We start from the raw sequence: 13,223 nt of genomic DNA, 5'->3' as shown, positions 1-13,223 counted from the left end.
TTTTTTTTTTTTTTTTTGGTTTTGAATGCCTGTAACTGTATTGCTTACCAAAGGATGGTACCAGTTTACTCCACTGCCAGCAAGATATGCCTGCACCAGCCTCACCATGGGCTTGCCAGCATTGTTGGTGGTGATTTTGTTAAATCAAAAAGTGTAGCTGGGAGGGTATAGCTCAAGTGGTAGAGTACATGCTTACCATGCCCGGGGTCCTGGGTTCAATCCCCAGTGCCTCCTCTAAAAATGAGTAAGTAAACCTAATTACCGCCCCCAAAAAGTTTTTTTTAATTAAAAAAAAAAGTTAAACACGATCTATGGATTGTCTTCCAGTTTCATTTCTAGTGACTTTGAATATTTTTCCATCTATTAATTGTATTGTTCTTCCATTTCAGTATAATGTCCATATATCCTTTGTCTAAATTTGGGGTCTTTTGTTAAGTGTGAATTTTGATATGTCGTAGATAGTATTTACCCTTTGCCATGATTGCTGTGCCTGCGGGGGGCTTATCATGTTTGTGTGTTTTCTTTTTAATTTTAATGTTACTTTTAATTGTATGTGAATTTTAAAACTTTTTATCTGTTTTATATTGATATGTTTGTACTTCGAATTGTTTCTCCCTATTGGCTTAAAAGTGAAGGAGATTAACATAGGCCTGAAATGCCCTATTCTTGTGTGCATGCTTGTATACATGAAGCCTTTAAAATTTAGAATATTTCGACTGGTTTTAATGTATTCTTCAGTTCCTCTTCGATGGCAAACCAGCTTTCTCAACACTTACATGATTCTAGCTTTCCCCCTTGTTTTAAGAAGTTGATGTTTTTACAAACACATGCTTTCTATTTGCCACATAAATACTTTATTCTGTTTTAGTAAGTTTTGGAGTTGAGACAGTTTGAGGACTTGGAATTAAATTTTTCTGATAATTGTTTTCTATGCAAAAACAAAAAATAGCTTTTGGAGATTCTTCTCAGTTGTGGTAATTAGTATTTGTGAACAGTTTATCCATCCTCTCTTAGAAAGCTAAGATTCTTAGTCTCTGTGTTTGTGTTTGAAGGTGAATGGTCTTGGTGTTCATTGAATTCATTAGTTGGTAGAGAGCTAAGTTCTGCCTTCCTCTGATGTGACTCGGGTTAGCAAATAAGGTGAGAAGTCAGGGTCTACTTTGGAGTCATTTCGACTAACTTTTGAGTCAGATCTGGTACTAACTTCAGCACCCCGGCCCTCACTGCCTTTGGCCTTCTTTGTAAATGTGGGTAACACCTCAGGCTGGTGGCTGGGTAGCATTCATCAGTCTTTTCTCCATTGAGGTTTTGAAGCTGCCAAGCCAGACCTCAGATGCTCGGCATTGGCCTCACTCCCCCGAAGTCCACAGCCATCAGGCCCTGTGTTGGAGGATGTGGCTTAGGCTGGGGTCCAGACAAGTCTTCCCACTACCTCCTTCCATTTAAATTCTGGGACTTGCCTATGTGGAGCCCTGGACCTCCTGGTGATGCTGAAGTTCAGGACCTGTTTCTCCACCGCCTGATCCCAGAACAGAGCGAGCAGGTCAAGAGCAAGAGGCAGCCTTTCATCTCTTTCGCTCCTTAGGTGAGGAGGGAGCTCTCCCCACCTCCTGGTCAGTTAAGTGCCTTCTCTTCCATGGGGAGGAATAAGCAAGTGGGTGAAGAAAGACTAAGCTGTTCCCTTTCGACAGTTTCCTCTTCTGTGGGGTGGAACGGGGAAGTAAGTGTCATTGGGACATCGCACCCCAAGACCTCGTAAGGTTAGTTTGGTCCAACAAAAATGGCACAACGCCCAGGCTAGTGCTGTGTGTCGGGGGGTGGGGGTAGTCGCGGAAGGGGACATGTCTGAGTGTGGCACACCGTCTCATGGATGATTAGGGTGTTTCTCTCTGATCATTCCCTGGTGTAGACGGGGCTAGTATAGTTCCGAGTGTTTAAGTTACCAGGGAGTGAGGGCTTGGGGTCTATGTCATATTTGTTGAGATTCTCTGGGTATGGGTTTGGACCCTGACAGCTGTGAAAACAGAATTGTTTCCTGGTTGGTTGTGTGTCTTTGTGGAGTGAGACCCTGGAGCCCCGTGGAAGAGGGAGGAGCAGGTGGTGAGAAAGCCAGCCCCCAGCAGAGAAGCCACACTCCAGAGCACTGGCTCCCTGCCGCCTGCGTGCCAGGGAGCTCCCTGTGGCCTTTCCGTGCTCTCCCCACTTACCTGGCTAGAGCTGAAGTTGACCAGGACCTCCACTGGGGAGTCCCTGTGTCACCTCAGGGTAATCATTTTCCAGCGGCCCTGGGCAAGGAGCAGGGATGAGGTCTGCAGTGCTGTGGAAGGCATACAGGTATGTGCTAGTTAGCTGGTTTCTTTGTGGAGCCCAGAGCAAGGAAAAAGAAGGGAGCCTGGCTTTGTTTACTGCTTCAGAGCTCTGGGGAGAGGTCTTAACTCTAGTCAGGTTAAATGATGTCTAAGGAGCGCCCTCTAGGGTTCCTGAACTTTGGGGTACCATGCTTTAGCAGCCCTCCCCAATCTCTGGGGCCCAGTTCCATGGAGGGCATGCCATCCACCTTCTGGCTTCTTTAGGAGCCACAAGGAGGGGGGGGCGGGGGGGCATGCATTTAGCATTCTGAGGAGCAGGATTGTCTTGTCCATAAAAAGAACAAGGTTTCTACCACTTAGAACATTTTTCTGCCTCATAGGTCATTTCCAGTGAAGTTGGCTGTTCTCTGTCATGAGCTTACTTGAGTTTTAGATTAAAAAAAATTTTTTTATGTGGATTAATCCAGTCACCCGTAGCTAGGAAAGCAAACCAGTGCTTTGGGGCTTTGTAATCTGCGAAACACAGATGGATGAATTTTGGTTACTTTTAGTTAATTGCCTACCAGGAGCCATCACTACCTACCGCACCCCCAGTCTCTGTTGCAGCACAGCTAAAAAGGTCCTCCCGCCTTTGCAAGATCCCTAGAGGGAACGCAGTCCTCCATGCCCAAGCTGATACCGGGTCCACTGGGTGATCACCTGGGGAATTTGTCAAATGTAGATTCTCGGGCCCAACCCAGGCCTACTTACTGGAACCTCCAGAAATCTGTATTTAGAATTAGTCATTTTGATGTTGCCAGCTGCTCTCCTCAACACTGGTGACATTAGGGATCGGTCATTGCCCCATTTTAGTTGAGGATGCTGAGGCCCTGAGAGGCAGACACTTGCCCCGGATCAGGTCATGTGGCTGAAGGATGCAGTCTCTGCTCAAGGGCTCCTGATCCTCCCTGCAGCCACTCTGTATGTCCCAGGCCGTGTTCAGGCCTCTTGTGTGTCCTTGTGTCCGGTACTGTCCTTCGGTACTTCGGCTTTTGTTCATACACGTTCCTGAAGGGGAAATTTGTGGAAGTGGTGTTCTGCAGGTGGGACTGGGAGGTGGGGATGGGGGCTGCTGGGTCTCTGACCCTTCCTGGCTGGGTTCTGAGGCCAGGCAGGCCGGGCGCTCCCAGCAGAGCCTTGACCACGCTCCCATCCCTCTTGGAGGGAGGGGGCGGGTGGATGGTGGTGTCCAGACTCTGCCTGTTGCTTCTGCTCTGTGGGAAGGATGGTTGAGCAGTCAGAGCACCCATTTCCAGAGGGATGTGGTTTTCATGTCCCTGCCCGGCACCACTTTCTCAGAACATGACAGACCAGTGGCCAGGCAGCCGGGGCCGCCTCCCAGGAAGGGGTTTTGCAGTGGCTGCTCCACAGCAAAGCGCAGAAGCTGGTCTCTTACTGGCAGTTGTGGGTGGGTGGTGGGCAGCCTCCCCACTGCCAGAGTAGCCTTGTTTGTCTTTGCCTTAGGCCCTCGGTTACATTCTGTTCCTCTCCTCACCCCGGGGAGTGAGAGGCCACAGGGGGCTGGGGGGCAGCTTGAGGCATCTCCCTCCTTCCCCACCTTTCAGGCACTGGGGGTCAAGGGGAGTTAGGGATCCACCTGGGTTGCTACTGGGGTTCAAAAAGAGTGTAGTAAAGGTTGGCCAGATCCTTTAAGGGCACCCTCCTTTGTGTAGGCTTTGGGGGATGGACACAGATAAAAAAGAATAGCGCACACTTCACCCTGTGCAGTTCAGTGTTCTGTAATCTGAGCTTCACGGCAGCCCCAGGAGGCCAAGGCGGCCGTCCTGGTGGCTGGGTGGGCTTGGAGGGCAGGCCAGGCAGGGCGCGGAGGAGTAGGGTGAAGGCTGGCTTCTGTGTGTGCGCTGGAGCCCTCTGCCCAGCCCGGGGTGCTTCGCCTTCCTCACCTCTTGAGGGCTGAGCTTGGGAGGTTGCCGCAGAAGACTTCAGATGAACGAATATGGCTTTTCCTTACCGGCCACGGTGAGATCACGTCCAGACCTGCCCTTTCATCTCTTCTTCCAAATGCAGCTCTCAGTGGTCAAGCCCTTGTTTCTTTGTTTGGTTCCCTTAACTCCTAGCCACTCTGCCCTGGGTGGTGGGAAGAAAGGACGTGGACTGTGGACCCTCCATCTTTGGTTCAGATCCTGGGCCCTGTTGTTTCTGTCTTGTCCTTGGGCAAGTCACATGACCTTTCTGAACTCCTGTTTCCTCCAGCATGAAGTGGGGAAATGAGTACCCAGCAGAGAGGGATAAGATAAATGTTCGGGAAGGTTCTCAGCCGAAGTCCTGGTGTTCGGGAGGAGACACTTTTTTTAAAAAAATCACCATTGTTCATTCTTTTAGGAATTCTCCTCTTAGTGTTTTGGCGGTCTGTGGAAAGTTGGCTTCACTTGATTTTTGTCTAACCTGTAGCCGGCATTGGTAGTAAACCTATGTGTGGACTAGTGAAAGAACACGGGAGATGTTCTGGGGATTTCTGGAGCTTGTGTGTGTGTCTTGCCTCTGCTCTTTCCTTGGGGCGCAGGTTTTGGGGAGATGTTTTGAAACTGAACCTGCTGCCTCATCACTGCCCTCCCCCTCTCTCCACAGATCCTGCTTCTCAGAAGATGCACTATTATAGATACTCTAACGCCGAGGTCAGCTGCTGGTACAAGTACCTCCTTTTCAGTTACAACATCGTCTTCTGGGTGAGTGGATGAGAGCAGATGCGTTCCCTGGCTTAGTCCTAAATAGTAAATTGTGATTCTTCACATACTTCTGATTTGCCAGGCCCCCTGTGAGGCTCTGGAGGAGATGGTGGTCAGGGTTGATGAGTCCTGTCCTCATGAAACTAGCAACAAGTAAATTATAAAATAGACCGTTAAGTGCTGCGATGGGAAAGGCCAAGAGGTGGCTGAAGACCAGATTAAGGGGCCCTACCCCACCCTTGGGGGTTTTGTAAGGCTTGGGGCTCTGGCCCAGAAGCATGTCTGTGTCCCTCAACCCACACCCCAGGAATGCCCCAGGGAAACATCAGCAGCCAGGTCCTTTGTGCGCCCTGTTCTGGGCTCTGGGAGGTGAGAGTGGACAAGGGCAATAAAGCCCTGTCCTTGCTGTGCTTGTGGTTCAACCAGAAGGGGTGTTAGCCTACTGAGCCTCAGAGTGGGTAGGGAGAAGCCCCTTGGCCAAGGTGATCAGGGAAGTGCATTCTGAGGAGGTGGATTGTGGGCTGAGACTTGTGTACTAGTGAAAACAAAGCTATGTGGGGTCTCAGGAAGAAAGCTCCTGGTAGGGGGAGCAGCATGTGCAAAGGTCCTGAGGCAGGAATGAGCTTGGCATGTGCAAGAGACAAAAAGAAAATCATGTTGCTGGAGCTGAATGAGTACAAGGTAGAGGAGACACAGGTGAGGACATGGGCATGAAGAAGCCAGTTCATGTAGGACTGTATGGTTCTCAGTAAGTAGCTGGAATTACCTTCTGCTTCTTTTAGTAGCTCTTCTTTAGTAGCTCCATATAAGTTGGATGGTGTTTGATCTGATTTTGGAACGATTCTGCCGAGTGAAGGGATGGATGGTGGTCCCATGTTCAGAGATGGAATTTGGGGCAGAAGAGTTTGAATGGTCTCTTAGCCAGCCACATGGAGATGTCAGTTTCCTGTGCCAGCGGCCATCCTGGAAATGAATGTCTTGGCCACCATCAGAGAAAGCGGTGGACCAGACAAGATCATAGGAGAGCACGGTGACTAAGAAGAGGAGGTCTGAATATTGAGTTGGGGATGCTAGAGGTGGGGTTGAGGAGGAAGGCCCACTCCAAAGTTGGCTGTGAGTGGGTGGCCTGAGGTAAAAGGAAGACCAGGAGAGTTTGTGTCATAGGAGCCTTGAGGAGGAAGCCCTTCATGCAGAGAAGAGCAGGCAGCTCTGCCGCAGGTGGGTGAAGTAGGAGGAGGGCAGAAACTTGGCTTTGATTTTGACCAGGTGGTGGTTGTTGTGAACTTGACCAGACCTGCTGGGGATAGAAACCCACCGGGAGTTGGCCCAGGAGCCAGTGGGACTTGAGGAAGTGGAAACCAGGGACTCGTGACAGTTCTTTCAAGGACTCTTGCCTTAAAGAGGAGGAGAGAAACTGGGCACTGGAGATGGTCGCGGGGTTAAGAGGGATATCAGAGTGTGTCACTGAGGTTGGTCCAGGGAGAGGCAGATTGATTCAGTGCAGGAAGGCAAGGCGACATGGCCATGACCGTGCACGGAGGCTTTTAAAACCTCCATTTAATACCAGCCTCGTTTCTTGTGTCTGGGTCTGCACCTAGTGTCTGGGCAGGGGCAGATGGCGAAGGAGGGACAGGATGAGTGGCCATGATGCCACATTTACCTCTGCTATGGGTTTTGGCATTTCCTATTTGGACTGGAACTCTTGACGACAAGACAGACTTACCAAGACTTCTCAGCCTTTCACCCTTGAATTTTCCAGCATCATATCTCCTGATGATTTATCTCAAAGTTTCAGGGGTTTTCTGTCCTGGAGAAATAGGGTGGGATTCAGTGGCTTCGCCATTCACCCCAGGACTTTTCCGGTGCCCAGACAATTTTAATCAGCAACTTCATCATTGTCCCTGAAGTGGGGCAGTGCTGGATATTTGAGGTGGTTCCTGTGGACCCTTCCTCATGGGAGGGCTGTGGCTGCCCCATCCCTGAAATGTGTGGCTTCCTCGACCTGCATTGCCCCGCCTGGAGGAGAGCCCTCTGGCCCCACCTGGAGTCCCCAGCCCCCAGCCAGGTATACGGTTGACACTTTAGACACTTGTCCACGCAGCTGTCGTGCCCTCACCAGCTGTGCTGGCTTGGCCTTGTACCCCAGCCTCTGACTCTCATCCTGATTTTTGCAGCTGGAGTGAAACTGCCCTGCTGCTGCTTCTGTGGCTGAGGCCCCTGGTAATCTCCATTCCTTCAGAGCCTTTCAGAACAGATTCTTTGCTCTTGGGAAGTGTTTACGTTCACAGCACCAAGTTCAAAGAGCGGAGTTCGTGAATCCAGAGTGGTAGCAAGTCTGCTCGGTGACTGAAGGGTGCTGCAGTGTTATCAGAGCTTTGCAGAATTGACAGTGTGTGTGGTCGAGAGTTAATCATTTTTCAGTTCGTGTGCACTGGGGCGGAACAGGAAGGGATAAAAAGGAACAGTCAGGAAAACGAATCATGAGAGCTTGGTTGGGAAAACGAGATGGGGAGGCTGCCCGGCCCCTCCCTGCTGGGTTCTTGGCTACGATTTGCTGTCTTCATCTGCATAGGAGCTGGGAACGTGGAATGAGGCCTGAGACTTGGGGTGCAGAGCCCTCCGGGAAGTGCACGGTGCAGCGGGGGTGAGGGAGGGTGCACCCGGGTGCCAGTCTGGATTCTCACCTGAGCTGAGCAACCTTGATAAGCCTCAGTGTTTTTGTGAAATACTGTTCTCACTTGCCTGCTGCCTGCCTCTCAAGGTTGCTAAAAATGTGTAAAATGATATGCCAAACGCTTACCGCCTTAGAAGAGTTTTATTTATTTACTTACTTACTTACACTTATGTATACATTTATTTATTTATTTATTTACTTTTTAATGGAAGTACTGGGGATTGAACCCAGGACCTTCGTGCATGCTAAGCACATGCTTTACCACTGAACTATGTCCCCCCCCCCCACAAAAGTCTTCTTTTTTAAATGGAGAAAAATACAAAAGTAGAATATAATGAACCTCCCACCCCCTGCCGCCATGTTTCCATCACCTGGCTTGAAAAATTACCAACTCAGCCGCTTTTATTAAATTTATATCCCCTGCCCCTTGGATTATTTTGAAGCAAATCACGGATAGATTGTTTTGCACAGCGTTTTCGTATTTGTTTGGTTTTGATGAATTCACAGTGAGCAGTGGAGCAGAAGGGTGGCAGTGTTGATGGTGGACTTGGGCTCGGTAGGCAGGTTTGAATATGCAGAAGCAACCTGTTGATTCTTTGACCAATTCTAGATGCTGGAACAAGCAGAGGTTTTATTTAGCCATTTGCCCCTTCCAGAATTATTAGCCCAGTAACGTTTTTTATGGCAAACATCTATAGCAGTACAATTTTTTTTTAAAGCTGTCTCCTTCCAACTTCAGGGCTGAGATTTTTCCAAGGGACCTTTAATACCGGCTCAGGGCAAGAAATGTGGATGCCCCTGATGCTGGCGTCTGCTCCGAGCTGCACGTTTTACTGAGTGAGTGTGGAGCTGGGCTTCGTGGGGTCTCATCGCAGGGACGCCAGGGAAACACTGCCAACACAGCATTTTGAGGACACTAACACTTTACCTTGTTTTGTTTTGTTGGTTGGTTTGTTTAAATTATAATCATTCCTTGGTTGTGTTAGCCTGTTTCTAGGGCAGAATCTCCCTTTGACCTAGGGAAATGCAAATCAAAACCACAATGAGATACCACTTCTCACTCATTAGAATGAGTATTATTAAAAACCAGAAAGTAACAAATGTTGGGGAGGATGTGGAGAAATTTGAATCCTTGTGCACTGTCGGTGAGAATATAAAATGGTGCAGCTGCTATGGAAAAAACTATGGCAGTTCCTCAAAAAGTAAAAAATAGAACTACCATATGATGCAGCAACTCAACTTCTGTGCATGTGCCTAGAAGAATTGAGAGCAGGATCTTGAAGACATATTTGCACACCCTTGTTCACAGCAGCATTATTCACAACAGCCAAGAAGTAGACGCAACCCCAGCATCTAGCGAAGGATGAGTAGATAAACAGAATATGGTCTATGCATGCAACGCAATATTATTCAGCCTTAACAATGAGGGAGATTTCTGCATATACTACAACATGGGCGAACCTTGAGGACATTATGCTGAGTGAAATGAGCCAAACACAAAAGGACAAATACTGTATGATTCCATTTACATGATGTACCTGGAGTAGTCAGATTCAGAAACAGAAAGTAAAATGGTGGGTGCCAGGGGCTGGGGGGGAGGGGAAAATGGGACATTACTGTTTAATGGGGACAAAGTGTCAGTTTTTGCAACATGGAAAGAGCTCTTTTGGTGGATGGTGGTGGTGAGTTCACAAAACCGTGAATGTATTTAACGCCTCTGAGTAGCACACTTAAAAATGGTTAAGATGGTTTTTTGTTTTTTTGTGGGTTTTCTTTTCTCTATTTTTAAAATTGAAGTATAGTCAGTTTACAATGTGTCAATTTCTGGTGTACAGCGTAATGTTTCAGTCAAACATACATATGTAATTTCTTTTCCATATTCTTTTTCATTATAGTTACTGTAAGATATTGAATATAGTTCCCTGTGCTGTACAGTATAAACTTGTTTTTCTGTTTTATATATAGTAGTTAGTATCTGCAAATCTCAAACTCCCAGTTTATCCCTTCCCATCCCCAAGATGGTACGTTTTATATTATGTGTACTTTACCATGATTAAAATTCTTTTTAAAAAAAAAAAATCTCACTTTGACTTGCAGAGGGAGGGAAGCTGGGAGTGGTATACAGCCTTTGTCTTTGTTATTCTCACCCCAGCTGGTTCCACAAAGAATTCTGAGCTTCCCTGGTTTTGCTGAGTGAATCCTCTCAAGGGATGATTCCGATGATGCCTGCACCTCCAGGATTGTTTCCCACCACAAACACTGAGTTTAATCTGCAAAGGTCCCAATAAAGCCCTTGCCTGGATCTATTTCAGAGAGGGATTAAAAGTGAAGAACCAAGGCCGCCTGTAGGCATAGACCATCAGCCTGTGTTTCACAGAGGAGAGGGCCCTGCCGTCGGCCTTCTCAGTGACGTGGACGGTTCTGAGCCGTGGCTTCCACACTTGTGAAATGCAGGAATTTGCTTCTGAGCCTAATGTGCAGCCTGCTTCTGGGTGAGAAACAAGGACATTTGTGCTCTGTGACCAGCATGGCTTGAGGCCCCTTCCTTCAAAGTAACAGATTTCTCCCATGAGCAAGGTGAACATGTAATTCATGGTCCAAGTCGGGAAACTTTTAGAATGAGAGAGAGGTTATTAAGAATTTTGCCAGAACAGCAGATGTGCCCCAGAACTGTCCCAGGCAAGCCGGGGCATGTGGTCACCTTACCCAAGAGAGGCAAAGCCAGTCTGACGTGGAGGGACCTAACGGTCAGCTCCCTGCCCTTGCCGCCATTTTTGGCATCTTTGAGGATGCACGGTCTTAATCTCTTTGTCTGGTCCTACAATGGGCTGTTGACTCTGGATCTGCTAGAGAATTGCCCTTATTTGAGCTGAGCGCTGTCTGTGGGACGTCAGACCCCAAGGCCTAGGTCTGAACGCGGATGGTTTCTCTGCTCCCATCTCTTGGTAATGAATGCAGTCAAAAAGGAGAAGTCTAGTGTTTTAGTAACGTGCATTATGTATTTTCACTTTCACTGCTGAGAAGTGGTACCTTTCTCTCTTCCAGTTTTATTTCATAAACTTTTGTAATTGCGTGGAAATTCTAGAAGACTGCACAAAGCATCCCAGCTTTACTGCGTTCCCTCCTCCAGGCTCCATTTTCCTGCTGCAGTCACACATGTTTTCCCATCTTTGTGAGGGTATTGTCGTAATCTTGAAGCCTGTGTTTTCGTATCAGTATCACCTAGCATAGAACATTCCAGGCTGCCACATAGTCTTCCCGATTGTATTTTTGGAAATTCCCGTAATGGACATTTAGGTTGTTTCCAATTTTTCTACTGTCTTGGATAAGGATGCAATGATTAGCTTTTGTAATACAGATTCTTCTCTTTGAGGAAAGTAGAGACACTATTTGCTGAGATAGAGTCCCAGGAGTAAGATTAAATGGGTCAGAAGGTATGTCCATTATTTTGACCTGCCTGACATATTTATATAGTCATATTCGCCAGAAGGGCTGCCCCAATTCATAGGAAATAGACCGCCTTATCTTTTGGCACGTGAGGGTGTGGTGCGTGTATATTTTTCCACCTTTCTGCTTGCCAAGGCAGAGAGCAAGGATTGCTTAATCGGAGACTCCAGTAGGACTAGGTGTTGCCTGTGGTGCTGATCCCTGTAGGGCCTCAGCTCCTGATCTCACTGGCTTAGGCACATCTGAGGGGACCACTAGGAGGGGTTTGCAAGGATGGGCTGTTTACATGGTGCACTATGATTACTGCCCAGGCCGTGATTGTTACACACTCACAGGGTGGTGTCAGTTCTAAGTTACTGGTGGTGTGTATAATTCTGCTTCCTTGGTCAGTAAATAGTCAACATGGCCCAGTCTGCTGGAGTGATTTGTCATCTGTAAGGGAGTACCCGATTCCCATTTTGTTTGTACCTTTTTCCTTTCCCCACCTCCAGAAATGCTTGTAAAAAATCACCTCTATTGAGATCTAAATTAAATAGAATAACATGTACCCGTTTCACGTGTATAGTTCACTGAGTTGACAGCTGCCTACTCCATGTAACCACCGTCGCCACAGTGAAGACATCAAACATTTCCATCACTCCAGAAACTGTCCTTGTGCAGCCACCCTCTCCCCTCCTTTCCTCCAGCAGCCATCCAGCTGCCTCCTGTCACTGTAAATTCTATTTCACTCTCGGATCTGACTTCCTTTAGGTGATGGTCCTCTGCTGTTTTTGTTTTTAATTTCATTAATTTCTTAAAAATTTTTTAAATTATGTTTTTATTTTTAAAAACTGTCATAACACGTGTATAACAAAACGTAGAATTATAACCATTTTTAAGTGCACAGCTCAGTGGCATTAAGTACACTTACATTGTTGTGCCACCATCACCACCATCCATCTCCAGTCTGTTGCATTGATTTCTGTTCTTATTTTTATTATTTTCTCTCTTCGACTTATTTTGGGAATATCTTGTTCTTTTTCTTCTTCAGGTAGAAGTTTAGATCATTGGTATTAGATCTTTCTTCTTTCCTATCGTATAAATACAGGCATACCTCCTTTTATTTTGCTTCCCGGATACTGCATTTTTAACAAATATTAGGTTGGTGGCCGCTTTGCGTTGAACAAGTCTGTCGGCACCGTTTTTCCAATTGCTTTGCCTCACTTCATGTCTCTGACACATTTTGGTACTCCTTTCAGTGTTTCAGACTTTTCCATTATTATTGTATTTGTTATGGTGATCTGTGGTTAATAATATTTGATGTGACTCGCTGAAAGGCTCAGATGATGGTTAGCAATTTTTAGCAGTGAAGTATGGGGGGGCGGTAATTAGGTTTTATTTACTTATTTAGTTGGTTTTAACGGAGGTACTTGGGATTGAACCCCGGACCTCGTGCATGCTAAGCATGACCTCTACCACTGAGCTATACCCTCCCCCTGCAGTGAAGTATTTTTTAAATTAAGATATGTACCTTTTTTTTTTTAAGATATAATGCTGTTGCACACTTTAGACTATGGTATAGTGTAAACATAACCCTTTATATGCACCGGGAAATCAAAAAAATTCAGTGACTCACTTTATTGCGGTGGTCTGGAACCAAACCCAAGTATCTTCAAAGTATGCCTGTATTTGATGCTCTGCATTTTCTGCACGCCCCCCCATTTTGATATGTTTTCATTTCATTTGGTTGTATACGCATACTCTAGGTGATGTGTCTTGTCTTCCCCTCTCCGGCTCTACTTCAGGAATTTCTCTTTACTGCCGGATAGCAGCAGTTTTATGAGGATATGTGCTGGTGTGGTTGTCTTTGTGTTTATTCTATTTTAAGTTCCTTGGGCTGGGTTTGTAGTTTTCATCAAGTTTGTGATTACTTTGATCATTATTTCTTCAAATATACACCCTCCCACCTTGGACTCCTTGTTGTCCCACAGGTCACTGAGGCTCTGTTTAGCTGTTTTTTACTCCCTGTATCATTTTGTTTAGATAGTTCCTATTGCTTTTTCTTCAAGTTCACTCATCTTTTCTTCT

The 13,223-nt window shown here is 46.8% G+C and overlaps 1 protein-coding gene across 3 annotated transcripts in view; it reads left to right on the top strand.

Moving 5' to 3' along the window:
- Positions 1-13,223, top strand: part of TSPAN14 (tetraspanin 14) — a 54,344-nt gene that overhangs the window by 21,459 nt on the left and 19,662 nt on the right. For all 3 annotated transcript variants that reach the window (XM_010984088.3, XM_031461046.2, XM_031461047.2), the window contains exon 2: positions 4,938-5,035. In XM_010984088.3, the coding sequence (XP_010982390.1) occupies positions 4,955-5,035 (81 nt within the window). In that variant the 5' untranslated portion in view covers positions 4,938-4,954. The remainder of the gene's footprint in view (positions 1-4,937; positions 5,036-13,223) is intronic.

Source organism: Camelus dromedarius, chromosome 8, assembly GCF_036321535.1.
Source record: "Camelus dromedarius isolate mCamDro1 chromosome 8, mCamDro1.pat, whole genome shotgun sequence".
NCBI lineage: Eukaryota > Metazoa > Chordata > Mammalia > Artiodactyla > Camelidae > Camelus > Camelus dromedarius.
Note: the sequence above shows the minus strand (reverse complement) of the source record. Positions and strands in the feature narration are given on the sequence as shown.